The sequence below is a fragment of the Pelmatolapia mariae genome, linkage group LG7 (genome assembly GCF_036321145.2).
Source record: "Pelmatolapia mariae isolate MD_Pm_ZW linkage group LG7, Pm_UMD_F_2, whole genome shotgun sequence".
Classification (NCBI taxonomy): domain Eukaryota; kingdom Metazoa; phylum Chordata; class Actinopteri; order Cichliformes; family Cichlidae; genus Pelmatolapia; species Pelmatolapia mariae.
The window spans coordinates 51,264,429-51,281,146 of record NC_086233.1 but is presented as its reverse complement, the minus strand read 5'-3'; the positions used below and the strand labels follow the sequence as shown (position 1 = coordinate 51,281,146).

General features: G+C 40.0%; 1 protein-coding gene across 1 annotated transcript; it reads left to right on the top strand.

The window, feature by feature from the left end:
- Positions 1-622: 622 nt before the first annotated feature.
- morf4l1 (mortality factor 4 like 1) lies at positions 623-8,757 on the top strand. The gene is made up of 12 exons (XM_063481093.1): positions 623-730; positions 2,749-2,795; positions 2,881-2,948; positions 3,039-3,125; positions 3,627-3,704; positions 3,799-3,824; positions 3,932-4,023; positions 5,171-5,272; positions 5,385-5,473; positions 5,628-5,800; positions 7,448-7,532; positions 7,614-8,757. The coding sequence occupies exons 1-12, from the start codon at positions 691-693 to the stop codon at positions 7,696-7,698; spliced, it is 972 nt and encodes a 323-aa protein (XP_063337163.1). The 5' UTR covers positions 623-690; the 3' UTR covers positions 7,699-8,757.
- Positions 8,758-16,718: the final 7,961 nt, after the last annotated feature.

Below are 16,718 nucleotides of genomic sequence, written 5' to 3'. Positions count from 1 at the left end.
TACCTTTTTTTTAAATTATATTTAGTTATTTATTTACTGCGTTGGTTCAAATTTTATGTTGATTGTCATTTCATGATCAATATTATTATTTATTTTTACAGTATTGATATTATACTGAACTTCTGAAAACCTGCTTTTGGCAGTTATCCCCCACTTAAAAATAAATAAATAATAATAATAATAATAATAATGATAATAATAATATTGGGGAAAAAAAACAACTAACAGAAACCAGCCAACCCACTCTGAAACTTTTACTTAACGTAAACAAACACCAAATAAAAATAATATATCTATATAAAATCACCAGTCTTTGGAGCATCAGTTCATCATATGACACTAATTAATAGCACACTTGCGTTCGAGCCAAACCACAGGTCTGTCTCAGAGGACATGGGCACAACCAGCTGTTTTTAGCTTAAAGCCGTTTCATGACTTGTTGTCTAGCCTGCATTTTATTTTTTAACAGACACCGATGCTTAAAAAGTCCAACAGAAGGCAGAAACGTGTAAGGTAAATGTGAAAAGAAATCCTGTTTTGCATTCATTGCTGATTTGGAGTGTGGATGTAGGTTTAGTCGGGGCATTAAAGCGTCATCACGTCGGTCATGACGTTTTTAGAAAGCGGCGCCGCTGCAGACTGGAATGGGAGCTGGCGATTTTTCCCATATTTTGATAGTTTAATCCGTGAATGGCGCCGAAACAGGACCCGAAACCTAAATTTCAAGAAGGTAACAGTTTGTTTCCTTCTTGTTCTGTTAGGCTTGTACCACCAGCGAGTGCTGGAGTCGCTGAAAAGCTCCAAAGTGTCAGCTAGTTACTGATCGTAACAAACAGCTAGCCGTATTAGCTCTCATTGTTGTTACTGTGAACACAAAATGGGACTCGGGAGTTTTTATTCGCCGCTTTGGTGGTTTATTTCGTCCTGTCATTACTACACAAACCAATTTCAGAAGTAAGAAGCTATATAAACTGTGTTTTCGAGATATTTTAGTGAACTGAAGGCTATATTTTCATTCATGCAGCGTTAGCTTCTCATTGACTGTTAGCTGAGTCCTAGCTAGCTTTTTTTTGTACACGGCGTGTTAGCACCGCCTGCTGCTGACTTGCCGCTCATTTGTTGAATTATATACAAGTGGTTAAGTTATTAAATTAACTAGCAGGACTACGTTAAAAAAAAGTCTTCCTTTTTATTATCAGTGACCAGAATGTTCTCTTGACAGTTAGTCATATTAGTGAGATAATAGTCGAGTTTTCATGTAAACTTCCTTAAATATGCAGTTGTGGTCAGACGTTTATATGTAGTCTTTATGGGCATGTAATGCCATGGTATTTTTTCCACCCTGGAAAACGAACGAGTATACATCATTAATGACTTTAACAACCAAGAACGTGGTACACAAAGTATACATACAGGCTCAAATGTATACATACATTCACTTAAAGCTTTTAAGTAGTGCTTAAGGTTCTACAGTGTCTTTTAAATGACAAGACCAAGGCGCATTAAGTTCTTGTTGGTGATCATGACTGACTACAACTGGTAGTTTTTATTTTTTATTTTATTTTATTTTATTTTTTTGTCTGGGGAAAAGATTTGTTTGACAGCATTAATTGGGCTGACCAATACTTGGAACAATGGGACTTTGATGGACCAGTTGGAGAAGTCTAAGTAACTGGGTGAAGATCTAAGAAGAAGATTATAATTTTATTCAAGTTGAAAAGTTGAACAACCCAGAAACCACCAAGGCTCAAGCCTGCCATGAACTGGAAACCGCTGCAATACCACCATCACTGTCCACAGTGAAATGAGTTTTACATCGCTACGGACTGACAGGGTGCCGAGCAAGAATAAGCCCCAGCTCCAAAATCAGCACCTTCAAGATCAACTGAAATTTGCAGTTGGCCACATGAACAAGTCAAATGTCTTCTGGAGAAAAATTTTATGATCAGATAACTCCATCCCTAGTAAAAAGTTGTACCGTATGTCTGGGCCAGGAATCCAACAAATTTATATTGCCTCTACCAAGTCTGCTAAGAAGAGGGGTCAGATATCCAGTCAGAAGCTTGTTGACTCCCAAAAGCATCTGGTTGAGATGGAGCTTGCTAAAAGACACAATCAAATATTAGTAGGAGTGTATGTATACTCTTGAGCCTGTGTGGTTAGGAAAACATCTAAAATAAATTCAAGTGTGTGTGTGTGTGTTCGTACTATCCTGGTGGAGACCAAAATCTGACATTTACTATACTGGTGGGGACTTTCTGCACTGAAAGCAATTTTCACACTCAAAATGTGGTTTTAGTGTCAGGGTTACAATTAGGTCATGGTTAGGTTTAGGGTCAGGGTTAGGGTTAGGCATTTTTTTTGATGGTTAGGGTAAGCGGCTAGGGAAAGCATTATGTCAATGGGATGTCCCCACGAGGATAGCAAACCAGACGTGTGTGTGTGGGGGGTGTTTTTTTTGGGGTTTTTTTGTTTGTTTTTTTGGGGGGGTTTTGAACAGCTATTAAAGATATATGTTGTACAATCAGTCAGCCATGTAAATGGGAAAGTTCAAACAAATTATTAAATGCCCAAAATTACTATGACACGACTGTAGTTCTACAGGTTAACTGACCTGTGGGGCTCAGAAGCATTCATTCAGCAAATACAGCTGCTGTGAAGTTGTTTTTTTTTTGTTTTGTTTTTTCTTTCTTCTCTCCTGTCAATGCCTTACTCACGTCCTTATTTTATTGACTGATATCTTTTCAGGTGAAAGAGTGCTGTGTTTTCATGGGCCATTGCTCTACGAAGCTAAGGTAAGCTGCCTTAATTAAGCACGTCTCTCATTCAGTCGTCTTCTTTGTGTCTGTGTTTGACAATGAGTCATGCCTCTCTTTGCAGTGTGTTAAGATAAACATCAAGGACAAACAAATCAAATACTTTATTCATTACAGTGGGTGGAATAAGAAGTAAGTTTTTGGTTCCAATAAATCCCGATTAACATTTGTACAGGAACTGTTTAACAAGTGCTTACATTCTTTTGATGTTGTGTCTTCCAGCTGGGACGAATGGGTTCCTGAAAGCAGGGTGCTTAAGTATGTGGATAGTAATCTGCAGAAACAGAGAGAGCTTCAGAGGGCCAATCAGTACGTCAATACTCTGTTTTTATTTTCACTATCAACTTTGAACTGACTGTGAGTTCCTTATGACTGTTGGAGCAAGTTAGGCAAAATCCTTCATCTAATTTCAGTAGCACACAATGTGTGCTGTGTTTTAAACATATTGGGACACAACAGAGTTTTAGTCTAGCTCACAATGGGCCTGTATGGAGTCACTATACAAGTGAAGCACATTCAGTCTTAATAGAATATTTTCCTGTAATTTTATTTACACATTAATCTGTTATTTTTATGCTCGAGTAAATGTCCCACTTAGAACCCCCCCCCCCCCCCCCCCCATTTTATTTGTGTACTAAATCCCTTTATGCAAGTGCCAACACTAATGTGTCATGCCTATTTATAGTACTACTTGGACATAACAAAAACTGTGTTAGGTCACATGCTACAGTGATTTTTAAATCTTGTGAACGCGTAGTGAGTGTGGTACAAATTAAGTATTCCTGAATATCTGAACTTGTTTTAATACAGAGACCATTATGTAGAAGGAAAAATGAGGGGTCAAGCGCCAAATAAGAAGATACCTGCTGCATCGCAGAAAAACGATGTGTGAGTTTTTGTTTTGTTTTCCTCTGTAACATAAGCTGCCAAACTGCTTTTCATATTAACACTTCACACTTAACTTGCTTTTCTTTGTTTGTAGGAAAACCAAAAAGAACAAACAGAAGAGTAAGTACATCACATAGTCTTACAATGTTAGAATTTATAAATTCTAGTCTTAAAATTGACTCATTATAAGGCAAGAGTGGCAGTTAATTAAAGCTGTGTCTGTGCAGCTCCTGGAGCAGGAGAAGGGACTAGTTCAGGGGGAGATCCAACCCATCCTCCACGCAAGAAAAGAGCTCGTGTTGACCCAACTGTGGAAAGCGTAAGTTCAGAGAACTGCTGAATTTTATTTCTGTTGGTAATGTCAAATAATACCAGACTGTGCGAAAATGAACAGACTTAATGTGCCAATACACCTGCTGCAGTGGTCGCTTTGCTCACTGCCACGCCATCACACAGATGCAGCCATTTATGCCTGCTGTTAAGGCGCAAGAAGTTTGCAGTATTCTCCTAAATGATAGGTGTCGCCACTCAGACACTATCTTGTCATATGCGCTGATGGGGAGGAGAAGTCGTCAAAACCGGAAGCCAAAGCTTTGTCAAAAGTGTTTTTTGTTTTTTTGTTTTTGTTTTATTTGCAAAGTTCCTTTCACAAGCTCAGCCGAGCGCAACGCACCAAGTCGCAAAAATCAAGAGGTGCACGACCGACCAACATGGCACAAGATGTGAAGTGAAAATTATCACGAGACGGCTACGACACAAGCGACGCGGCGAGCATAAAAAAAGGCCTAAGGCTGCTTTGTTTTCTCCTCATGTGGTTCATGAGAACAAAGTAATCGCACTTGGGTGCAGACCAGAACAACCGCACTGAAACCCTTTGGGGGAGCTGATCTTTCTTTGGTTTCAAACAAACTTCAGAGCGGTTTGTTTATGGTTGTTTATAGGGTTTGAGTGGAACACCTTGCTGTAGCCGAGAATGCTTTGCATTCTGGAGTGTTGCAGCGTGTATAAACTGTGAAATATTCACCAGATAAAATACAAATGTTAGGACTAAATTTTCCATGTTATCCACTATTCCAGACCACAGCACCTGTTTCCTGTATTTACTTTGGTTGCTCTCACTCCAGGCTCGAGTAAGCATACCGAACATTGTTGCATCGTTTTTAGTGACCCATTTTGGCTCACTTGGAGTTTGATTGGCATCTTCTGTGTGAAAAGAGACGAAACCACGGGAAAAAGCTACAAGTTTACAAATTCATGAACTGCATCAGACCAGAGTTAACAAACTATAGGTGTAAAAATGCCTTAATTCACTGCAGTTGCAGCTGTGTAGCAGGAACTACATTTTAAACCACTGTTTATGAAATGTTTCTGAGGCTTGGTTTCCATTTAGGTGTGTAAACATGATTGTTAAAAGCTTCCTTTTAATTAACTTTTTCTTTTTTTTCCCCGCACTCCTGTTTACTCAGGAGGAAACTTTCATAAATCGAGTGGAGGTCAAAGTGAAAATCCCAGAGGAGCTGAAACCCTGGCTTGTGGACGACTGGGACTTGATTACACGGCAAAAGCAGGTTAGTAAGCACTGACCTTAAACTCAAGTTTCACTTACTTCACAGCATTTTATACATTGTATTTGTCTACAACATTTCCAAGGTTATTTCTTTCTATTTTGTTTTTCTTCAGCTTTTCCACCTACCTGCCAAAAAAAATGTTGACGCAGTCCTTGAAGATTATGCAAACTACAAGAAATCAAGAGGAAACTCAGACAGCAAGTAAAAACTTCTACTTTTCATCTTCTCAAGCAAAACTGTTTATGGTGCAAGCAATGCAGAGAGAGAAAATGTTTTATTTAAAATGTTTCTAGGACATGGTGAACAAATACTAAGAGTAAAGATTTGACTTTTCTTTTTTCTCTTCACTGCTCAGGGAGTTTGCTGTAAACGAGGTGGTTGCTGGTATCCGTGAATATTTCAATGTTATGCTGGGGACACAACTTCTCTACAAATTCGAGAGGCCTCAGTACGCAGACATCCTTGCCAATCACCCAGATACACCAATGTCTCAGATCTATGGGGCTCCTCACCTACTCAGACTCTTTGGTAAAAGCACTTACACATCATCATGTTTGGTGAAAGAACTAGATGACGAAAACGGTGTAGAAGAGCTAAAGATTGTCCTATTTCCTTATCAAATTATTCCTATAAAGCCATTAACAAATGTATATTATAAAACTATCAGTTATGTGTTATAGGTCTTAATGCACAAAAATGATTGAACATGTTTTTGTCTAAGCTTTAACATATTAAACACTGAGCTGTTTCTACCATAAAACTCCAAATATGCAAAGATACTTTTTAAAAAAAGATTATCTTCCTTTTCACTTGTGTTGAAAGAGCTGACTGTAAAATCTCTTGATGATTCAGTTGTTACTGGAAATGAACTCTTTGATCTGGGGGAGGTATCATTTCCACTGTAACCACAGTTTGAAGGCACAGCCAAAGGTTTTTCATCTTCATCATCTCTCGACTTGGACTAAGCCCAAAATAACTCCCTATTGGCATTAATTGTGACTTGTCAGTCATAATTAAGGTTATAAAAGATTTCAGTCATATTAATGTCATTAATTATTTTGCTTGTAGGTCAGATTCTTTTCTGGATTCGGTCCATCTTTTATGGATGCTTTGTGAAGATAAAATTGGGCCTAGACAGGTAGTGTCAGGGCAGTGTCTGAGAAATCAGAAAAATATATGCCAGCATCAATCATAAAAAGGAATTGATAGTTTAGAGGCTGTTTATACCCCATCTAGGGCTGGCCCGGACAAAACACGAAAGGCATCTCTTTCCCAAGTTCCAAGGAGCCACATGAGCCACTTGTTAAGTTGGTGAATTAACTCTGGGGTGAGCTGAGGCCAGAACATCAAGCAAATCTGTCCACAGATTCAAAATGGAGATAATCCAACCAAAAGAAACAAAAGGCAAAATGCAGCAATTCATGTACCCAACTGACATAAATATGAGAACTGTTCAAAATTGAAGGCAGCCCACCCTTAGTTATTCACACTTGAACACAAACACATGGCAAGAGCTACATGTGTGTGGCAGGTTGAAACTTGCAGCCCCCCCCCCCCCCCCCCCCCCCCCAGTGCAGATCCTTTAATCCCTTCAAGACCCTCAGAAAATGGGGGGCTTCATAGAAAAATAGCTGCAACTCCTAAATGATTTATACGTTTTGATAAACAGTTATAACTGAAAGTCTACACTTTAAAATAAATTAAGATATGACTAAAGTCTCCTGTGGCAGTGTACAGAGACAAAACTGCGAGAGGTTTGTGATTGGCCAAAAGCTTATGGCCCTGACTGCGATGCCATGTTTATTACAGGTTATGTTGTCTCAGTTAATTTCTTGTCATAACAAGGCATCATAAATAAAGTCAAAATGACATAAGCTCGGTAAAACATTTGTTGAGATAAGTGTTGCACACACGCCTCTTTAGATGGTGTTGATTTTTGCTTAAGCAGTAGTAGTGTAGAGGTCAATTCACTGTTGACCTTCTCTGTCTAGTTCCTACTTTATCCTTTAGTGCGTGAAGATATATACTCATGCAAGCATCAACATTTAAAAATAAGGGCTGCTTTAAATTGAAAGTGTGCAGGTGAGGCATGGTTTTGCAATGAGCTGTTATAAATGAAACGGAGGTCAGTGGTCACATGACTTATAAAAGGCTGTCATTGTTTGGTTTTGAAAGTGAGAATCGGAGCCATGCTGGCGTACACTCCCCTGGATGAGAAGAGCCTTGCACTGCTGCTCAGTTACCTACAGGACTTCCTCAAGTGAGTATTCAGGAATCTTAACGAGGCTCATGATGATTATCAAAGCTCAGCAGAGATGAGTAAAATGTTTCTTCATTTCAGGTATCTTGTAAAAAACTCTGCATCGCTCTTCAATGCAAGCGACTATGAAGTTGCCCCTCCAGAGTACCACCGCAAGGCAGTGTAAGGTCTTTTATTTTTGGATCAGAAGGCTTTGTGTGTTGACGTTTGGAGACATTCTTCCCAGTTGAAAGGATGTTTTCACAAAACGCCTTTGGAGAGCGGATTGTGAGAGATCTGTTGACGATGTAGAGGAGAATTGGAGCAAGATGTCACACTAATCCCTGGACAAATCCATTTTCTTTCATGTGGAAAGCTGCTGATTATGCTGTTCCTGTACTGGTATGTTTTTGAGTACCACTTTGTAGTTTTGTTTTGTTTTTTTAATTTTGTTTTTGTTTGGGTTTTTTTTTCTCTCTTTAGAGAGAAGAATTTCACGTTCCCTATTTTGATTCAGATGCTGGCTTAATTTGTCATGTAGGCTGTCACCATTTTTCTAATAAAACCATTCTCCAGATGTTTGTCCTTACATTTACATTTTGTTTAAAGACGTGTTTACGTGAAGATCCTTTGTTTTGTTTTTTAAATGTAGTGCTTTATGGGAGCGTTACAAAAATCAAAATGAAGATGTGATTAGTTGTTTACAACCAAGGTACAGATTTCTTTTCATATATTTTGTTGAAATATATGAAACCCGTTAAGACAAGTCAGTTGTGTAATATGCTGTAAATATTTTTAATAGATTAAATATTATTTTGGACTTTTCGCTCAAGTTTAATTTTACTTGCATTTCACTCTTTTACCCAGCGTCATAGTTAATGAACAAGGACCAATAACAAAGCATTTCTTTTATGCAATTAATGTACGCTAGGTCTTTTTCTTTCTTTTTTTTCTTAATGCCTTTTAGGAAATGTGTACGTAATAGAAGATATTGTTTTTTAAAAAATCCATAATTAATACTTTTCTAAAATTTTTTTTTTTTTTATGTCTGGGGTCTGCAGAGCCAAATCAGAAAGATTAAAGTTACATCTACTTCTGTCATGTGAATGAGCCATTACTTGGCTTATCTAACAGTGTATGTGGGGCATTTGATGGTGTAACAAATGCAGCAGTGCCGTTGCACTGAAATATTTAAAACCATATCTAAATCTTTTTGACTGGTATTTTGTGCCTGTTGTAATCTACAACACTTACTGTTAAAATATATTTATATAAAATATATGCTATAGAAAACAAGCTTTATACTGTTGTCACATTTGGCATTTGGTTGTCATTTTATCCTCTTGGCTACAATTTCCCATAATCAGATCATCTCAAACTGGTTTCTTGAACATGACAAAGTGTTCACTGTATTCAAATGGCCTCCACAGATCTCAGTCCATCTGTGGGATGTGGTTGAATGGGATATTGACATCATGGATGTGCAGCCCTCAAATCTGCAACGGTGTGATGCTAATATGTCAATATGGACTAAAATTTGGTATCTAGCCTGAAGATGGAGTTGACCACATGAGGTTTAGTCTTTTAAAAAGATCACCATCTAAACTTTAGTGCTGTTCTTGGAAAAAAACCACTGCACTGCACCCAAACCACGACGATCAAAGTCTCCACTAAATAACTGAAATAACCTCACTGACCATAACAGTTCTTCCAGGTGAATTATTTGAACTCAAACATTTGGATACCCACAAGTCTTTGCACTCCTTGAAGGAAGGGGGGAAAACAGATGCATTGTGTTATTCCAACCAATTGCTGTTAATACTTTTTTGTTCAAAGTTGAAATTACTCAACTTTATTCACAAGAACATTACTTTACAAAATGACCTCCATTACATTTACAGAGACGTGTGACAGGGCTGGTGTATAAAATCAACTGTGCCTGAATTTCAGCTCAGTTTCAGGGTCCTGGTTTTGTGCACGTTTGCACGCTGTCTCATTGTCATGACTCATTGTTGAGGTATCAGCAAGGTTAGTAGCAACACCTGTGCTTTTCTTATGATCAATCAAAACGCCTACTGTGAAAATATTTGTCTTCAGCTAGGATTAACAACGATTTAATTAGTCTTTTAAATCATTCTGTCTCGCTCTGTGCTGTTTAGACAGGGATATTTGAGTGTCAGCCACACCCGGCCTGTTCTGCTTTATTTCAGCTAAGTGCCGGATCAGGGCCGCAGCCAAGATTCCTTCTTTCCTGCAGAAATTAAATGTAACTGATGACTTACTTAGTATGAACTGGACAGATGGTCTTAATTTAAACACCTAAAAGGCTGTTCTCTGTGAAGCCTTTAATGCTCCACTTAAAGAATCATTTCAAACAAAGTGGGGTAATGTAGACACCTGTCTATTTCCTCTCACGCTGGTTGAGATGATTCTCCTGCTCTGATGATCTGAACAAAGGGAGCAAACCCAACTCTTTTACTGCCAGCGGTGGAATAACATCTGTGTGATGGAAAGCATGTGCTGCGCTCAGGCCTAAGAACACAGTTTTTGGCCACTTGAGGGACAATTTATAGGGCCGCAAATTTTCAAGCCTGTCTTAAAACAACAATCAGGGACCCGTGTGCAAATAAAGCCTTGCTATATGAACCCCGAAACACGCTTTCATGCTGTAATCATTTCACCTTGTTGAGGTAAGAAATATAATAATCTATCCACATCCAGAGAGCCTTCCTCCACTCACCTCTCTCCACTGTTCAGCACAGTCCCCTCCAGCTGGCTTGTCTTCCACTGTTGTGACTGAGTCGACATGAAAAAGAGAAGCTAAATATTAGTTTCAGGCTGATTTGTGGTTTCATCTGTCAGCTGCTTGCAGTTGTTATGGCAAGAACGATGCCGAGCGTTTCAAGAAGAATTTCTTTAATCCAATTTCCCCCGGCCTCAACCAGAACCATATGTGTTTTCACTGCAGTGCGCTCTGAGATCACAGCGACCTGATGGCTTTTAACAGCCCATCAGGAAGACTGACATGAAACTAAGACTTCTCTGCAGATCCGTTCAGGGAGACACCTCAGCGCCTGCTTCTTGCTTTGGCGTCATTTACCGCTGTGATTAACGCGTCACGCTCCCAGACAGAGGCCGGGTCACCGAGAGGTTTCCTCTGGTGTGAGGGCTTTCATTTGACCCAGGTGACAAGTAGCTTTAGTGCTGTCCTTACCTGACAGATGAGAGAGACATGTGTGCAATGTGGCCTTCACCAAAATGGGAAAGATTTAAGTCTGAGTGATGTTTTTTTCCCCTTCACGTCTGCTCTGATCTGCCAAGTAAAAGAGACACTTCAGAAAGGTCTGCAGAAACCACTTGGATCAGAGATCACAAAACGGCCTGAGTTCACTGCCCTTTGGGGAATGATCAGAGTCAGGATTTACCAGAGTATTCCAGCATCGACTTGTGGTTGTGTTTTATATATTAAAGCAAATTAGTCTTTCCTCTTGTGGAAAAGTTACCCTGTTTTTACTTTTACCCGTCCGCATTTTTCGTTGTTATATTAAAAATATAATATAAAAGTTTCAGCTCAACCAAAACGCTATTTATATTTAACTCATATACTCACATTTTTGCTCCAGATCCTCTGAAAGAGCCCATTCAGCACTCTTAAGTGCAATTTGCAGCTAACCCGTCAGCTGTCTCTGCTATTTGTATTAAAATGTTCAGTGGTGAGGAAGTGGGTTTGTATTTCAACGCTTGCTCACTTGAGAATCTCACCAATATTGTTTTGATAGTAAACAAACATTTGTCTTCTGTCTTGAAAAGATCATTATGTTGTCAGTGGAAAAGATGCAGGGCTAAATCCAGATCTAATCTATTTAACTACAAAATCCCCCCATTTTTTCTGCCCACCAAACAAAGAAGTATGACTCACTGTAATGTTTCGTGAGAGCCACCAGATGGCAGGATTTCACAGGATAAGTGCAAAGCCAGACAAGACTTGAACGGTCCAAATCAAGATATTCTGGTTTGCGGTATACTTATCAGCTTTGCTGGCTGTTTTGCTTTTTTCTCCCAAATAAAGTTTTCTCTATCAGAAGCACATGTGAGGCAATCACTCCAGAGAAAGATTAAGTTACTGTTGAAATGCAATGCCAATAAAAAAAAGAAGACTGTCATCCAGTCGTCTTCTGTCCAAACTGTCTGTCTACAGTCCAAACTGTAAACTCGAGACAAACTCCTGCAGTGATGGCAGAGACCCCCTATTATTAGAAAACAAATGTTATCAGTTTAACTGACTGATGAAAGGCATTTGTGCTCGATTACTCCCTCAGAACGCATCCATCTGTTTCAGGCTCTCTGAGGTGAAAGACTGTCAGTGTTTAATGTGGTTGTGAATGTTTCCCCAGACTAGGATTTAGTGGTAGACTAATTACACAATGGGCAGGCAGCCTCAGCAGCACACTGCTGCCAGAGTCTTGTGTGACTGTATGTCATTAGTATTGGAACAGAGCGTTTGCCACAAAGGGCTGCGGTCACTCTGAGCCATTAAAACATGAAAGACGCCTATCCCACTCTTCTGGAGAAGGAATTTGCAAGACATAAACAGCCTGTAAAATGGAAAACTACATCTGTGTCCATTTGTTTTCCTGAAAGGCGGCCAGATTTGGTAATTCGTACTGAGATTCTTTCCAATAACAGAGCGCAGTCCAAATAAAGGATAAGGACTATTTGATCCATCTGTTTTCAATGTGGCATAGTAGTGGTTTTGTGCACAGGATCTCGATCCAGTGGGAGAGTAAGGAACTGTGAGGGCTTCAGAGTATGTTGGGGCCTTTGCTCAATTTGCACTCAGAGGTTTATTACATGTGTGATGTTTCTCAAGTGAAACACGAGCCACCCCAGTGCATTGCTGGAGAGTAACCCATTTACTCAACTACTGTATTTGGGTCTATTTACACTGTTGTATTACTGCTTATACAGGCCTAAAGTGAACATACCGGCATTTTTCCAGGGAGTCAAGAACTTCCATAGTACTTTGCAGAATCCGAGGAATGTCGTCGTCACATTTAAAATTTTCCATTTCCATAAAAAAAGAAGAAGAAAAAGAGAAAGTTTGGGGCCTGTAATAGCTGTATTTATTTTGTTAAACAGTAACTGTATTGTCTCTTTTAACTACATCATAGTCATTTTGTTATGCTCTAAATTTAACTGACAGCTGTATGAGGATAGGTTTTCTCTCTCTGGCAATCAGTCCTTGTTATTGCAAGGGAACCCATGATTTTTGTATTTCCAAATCCTGCGAGTTGTGTTGCCTATTGGATGCCTTCTAGGTGATGTATTTTGGGAACATGCTGGAGAGATTATCTATCCTGGTTTGCCCTGGAGAAACCTCTGTATTCAACCTAAGAAAAAAGGAGATGGTAGGCAGAGAGAGGGAAGTTTGGGATAGCTACGCTGCCCCGCGATCCATACCCAGATAAGGAAAGGATGGATGCACAATCACTGGAACTGATTTTCAATTTCCAGAGCAGCAGATCATGACCATACCGGTTTGTGGGCCCTCTTCTCACTGATTGTTCAATCACTAACTTTTTGCTGTTGTTGTTTGCTTAACTATATGCTTTTCCCAGAGTTTTCTGGAGTAAATTATTGCTTGGTTTTACTGGTCTACCGCCATGCCAACAATTTTGTAAAAACTTTGATCATTGTTAAGGTGCTTACAATCAGAGTCACACCTGTAAAATCGGGCTATATTTTGTGCTCTTGCTTGAACCCCAACTGACCCTAAATGCACAAAATCTGATCGTAATCCATCAAAGGCAGCGTGAAAATCACAGGAAAGTTAGTGAACTTCTATTCATGCTTTTGTTAATCTTCTTTTAGACCCCCTCAGATTAACCACATGACTCCTCAAGGCGCCGATCTTTGCCCTCAGATTGGAAACCCGTGAACAGTACTCACTGAAGTGTGAAAGCGTTGAGAGGAAAATGTAAATGAGCCCTTCAGCGAAACAGTTAAACGTTAATTTAACCTGCAGGGACTTCACTATATTAGACATTACCTTGCCAGAAAATTCAATCTTTCTTTTGATGTTGAGCAGGGGTGTAAAAAGACTGTGAACTGGCAGCTCTGAATATCTAAAAATGATAAGCCTCTGTCTCTCTCCCTCATTAGGCTGAATGCTGAGCTAAAACAGCTCTTCATGTCACCTTAGTAAACAGTTTAATGTGTACCTCTTTCATCTGCTATTCCCCCGTGCCCCCCCCCTGCAGCTTTGATCCACGCCTCAGCGTCTGGGTACGATTGCACCTCTTCACTGTAGATTTGTCTCTATGCTAATTGAGATTTTTTTTTTGATGAGCTTGTTCTGAAAACACCCACTGAGATAATAAATGAAAGGCCGGAGTGTCGTTTAACCTCTGACTCCTCTTGAGATTGAGATGGAATATCCTGATCATTCATTGTTCTTTCATTTTATTTTTTCAGTCAGATCATACAGCCCTACGTTATTAGTGTTAGGAATGTGTGCACCTTCAACATGTTTCAGCAAATCACCATAAAACAAATTATAGGGAGATTTAATAAAAAACAAATACGGCATATTGTGATGACTAACAGGACGGTTTAATAGTTTAAAGTTTCTCTGTGAGGTGCTGTGCTTTAGTGCTGTAACCTTCTTATATAGATTGTCACTTGAAACAGATGTTTCATTTCATTCATTGCACAGTGTCAGGGATCGAACCATCAGCGTTCCAAACTGCTCCACTTTCCCGAGCCGCAGCCATAACCAAGTTAAAATTCGAATGAAAAGTCAGCTGCATAAAACTATTTACTGTGAAATCAAAATCAGGTGGTAAAGCGGTCATATTTGCAACCTGCAGAGGGCAAGCTTGGCTGAGAAATAAGCATCAGAGCTGAGAGCCACACTCAGCAGCCACTTTGTTAAGCAGACCCAGCTAACATATTTCTGTATATTTAACATAGTCCTGCATCAATTTGTGTCTTTTTTCTCTGATGTCAGCTCGTCGCAGTGTTTAGTTTTTGATTAAAGTGTTTCAAGTATTTTATTTTGATATTTTTTTTACACCTCATTCATCTGATGGTAGATTAGATCTTAGAATTAACAACACCAGCTGTAGCCTCAAAAATTAACTACAAAGTTGAAACAGCAGATCTCTAGGACATTTTTTAACACAGCTGAGCATTATTAGATTCATGAAGGTTGAATTAACTACAGAACAGCTGCTTTGTATTGGTTTTTATCTAGAATCTCAAACTATCTGGCATTCAAGTGTATGATGCACTTTGAGGTCCACTGTTAACAAGGTAACAAGATCCAGCTTTCTCAGGATTCAGCTTCAAGAATCAGGATTTCTATTCAATAAATCAACACAATCTTATTAGACTGTGGTAAAATAGAAGGCTTATGTTTTATATTTAAAAAATAGTTGCTTTTCTGAATGCATTTCTCAACAGGAGATGGGATGACGTATTTTAGGTTTGCAGGAATCTAACGGCGATATCTCATTAGGAAGCCTGTACCGTGACAGTTACATCTCCTCCGACTGTGCTGCTGGTCAGTTCTAAGCTGAGTGATTTTTCCTGACCCCGACGTGCCACAGCAGTGCCCTCGGTGCTCAAACTATCCATGTTGCTTGTTGACAGCAGCTCCTCTTTGGGGTTGCCGGAGATTGGCCCGAGGCTGACCTCCCGTCAGTCTGCTGGAGGAAAGCAGGAGACCGGTTTGGACTGGGAAGACAGGGTGAAGCCTAGAGGAATAATAAGGAGGGGAGGGGAGAGCCCGACACACAGACAGTGCACTGCGCATACACACATTTGACAGAGTTGATCTGAGGTTTTTCTAGGCTTTCCTCCCACACATTTCCACCGCGTGAGTCAAAGGGCAAACTGTTAATTTATTAAATTACTACTTTCTTTTTTGCTTCCAGGTATGTTTTCAAATGCTATAATTAACTGTCAGGTGTATAATGACACAAATATTTTGATGGTTGTTATTCATTTTGTAAGTTGATCTAATGGTTCATGAGCTGTCTTCATGTCTAACTGGGTTTGTTGACTGCAGGAACAGGACAGCACTGTGTTATTATCATTTGAGAGGAAATGTTAGGTTTCATCTGCGCTCATAAATAGTCTATCATCACAGAGCAGCACATAGTGGGGAAAAATTAGTGCAGAATTTTGTGCTGTAGATCAAAGAAAAAAATGGCACAGAATCAATTAATGATTAATATGCCATCTGTTGGTGGTGGCGTTTTGAATATCAATATGACTCCCCTCGGATGTTTAATCACCTGATACCATTGTGTTGGAACACAACAACGGAGCTGTTGAAAGTGCTGTAGTGTCAGAGAGCCCAAATGTTTTGATCCACCTCCACGATATCATAAGATATTCATCGCTCCAGTGGAGAAACATGTCCTCGGGGCCCCGACAGCGGAGCACACATGCAGATATCTGCTGTGCGTGTGGGGCTGCTGTAGAGATCCCACCCAAGGCAAGGCCCCATTCGCTCTCCAGCACGGAGGATGTTGTGGATATGGCCTTGACAGCGCGTTCTAACCCTGAGGCCCAAAGAGGGACAGGAAACAGTTGGCTCTTGATCGACTGAAGTGGTGCCTGGGACTTTCCCACACGCCTCGGGATGCTCCTCGTTGAGCCTGGTCTGTGGTTGGAGCGTGTGTCTGCACCACTTCACACCAGGGAGAAGAGGGAGGGGAGGGAGAGGAGCGGGGCACGCTCAGCCTTACTGTAGAAGTTGGAGAAAACTTTTCAGAGGGGATTCATTGCCCCTTAGCTGAGAGAACAGCATAAATTATTTGCGCTGGCAGATGTTCACAGACCCAAATATGCATGAATTTGTAGAGCTGGCAGGCTTCCCTCAGTCAAACGTACTAGTTTTCACGATGCGTGCAGGAGCAGTTGTTATTCTGGCTGTTTTACAGAGAGCATTAATCTGAGCTGTCAGCACCACCAACCACTTTGGTGGAAATTATTTCACTCCTTAATAAGGGAACTCTGGTGCTGTATTACATATGGCGGTCAGGGTAACATTCTTGGTGGGTCTGTCATCATGTAGCTGCTCTCCAACAGTGAGCCTTCTGTGTTGGGCCTGCAGCACACTCTCTAACCCAGAGATGAAAAGAATACTAACTGGGAATTAAATGGAATAACTACCTCTCACATTCTCTCTCGTGGCGA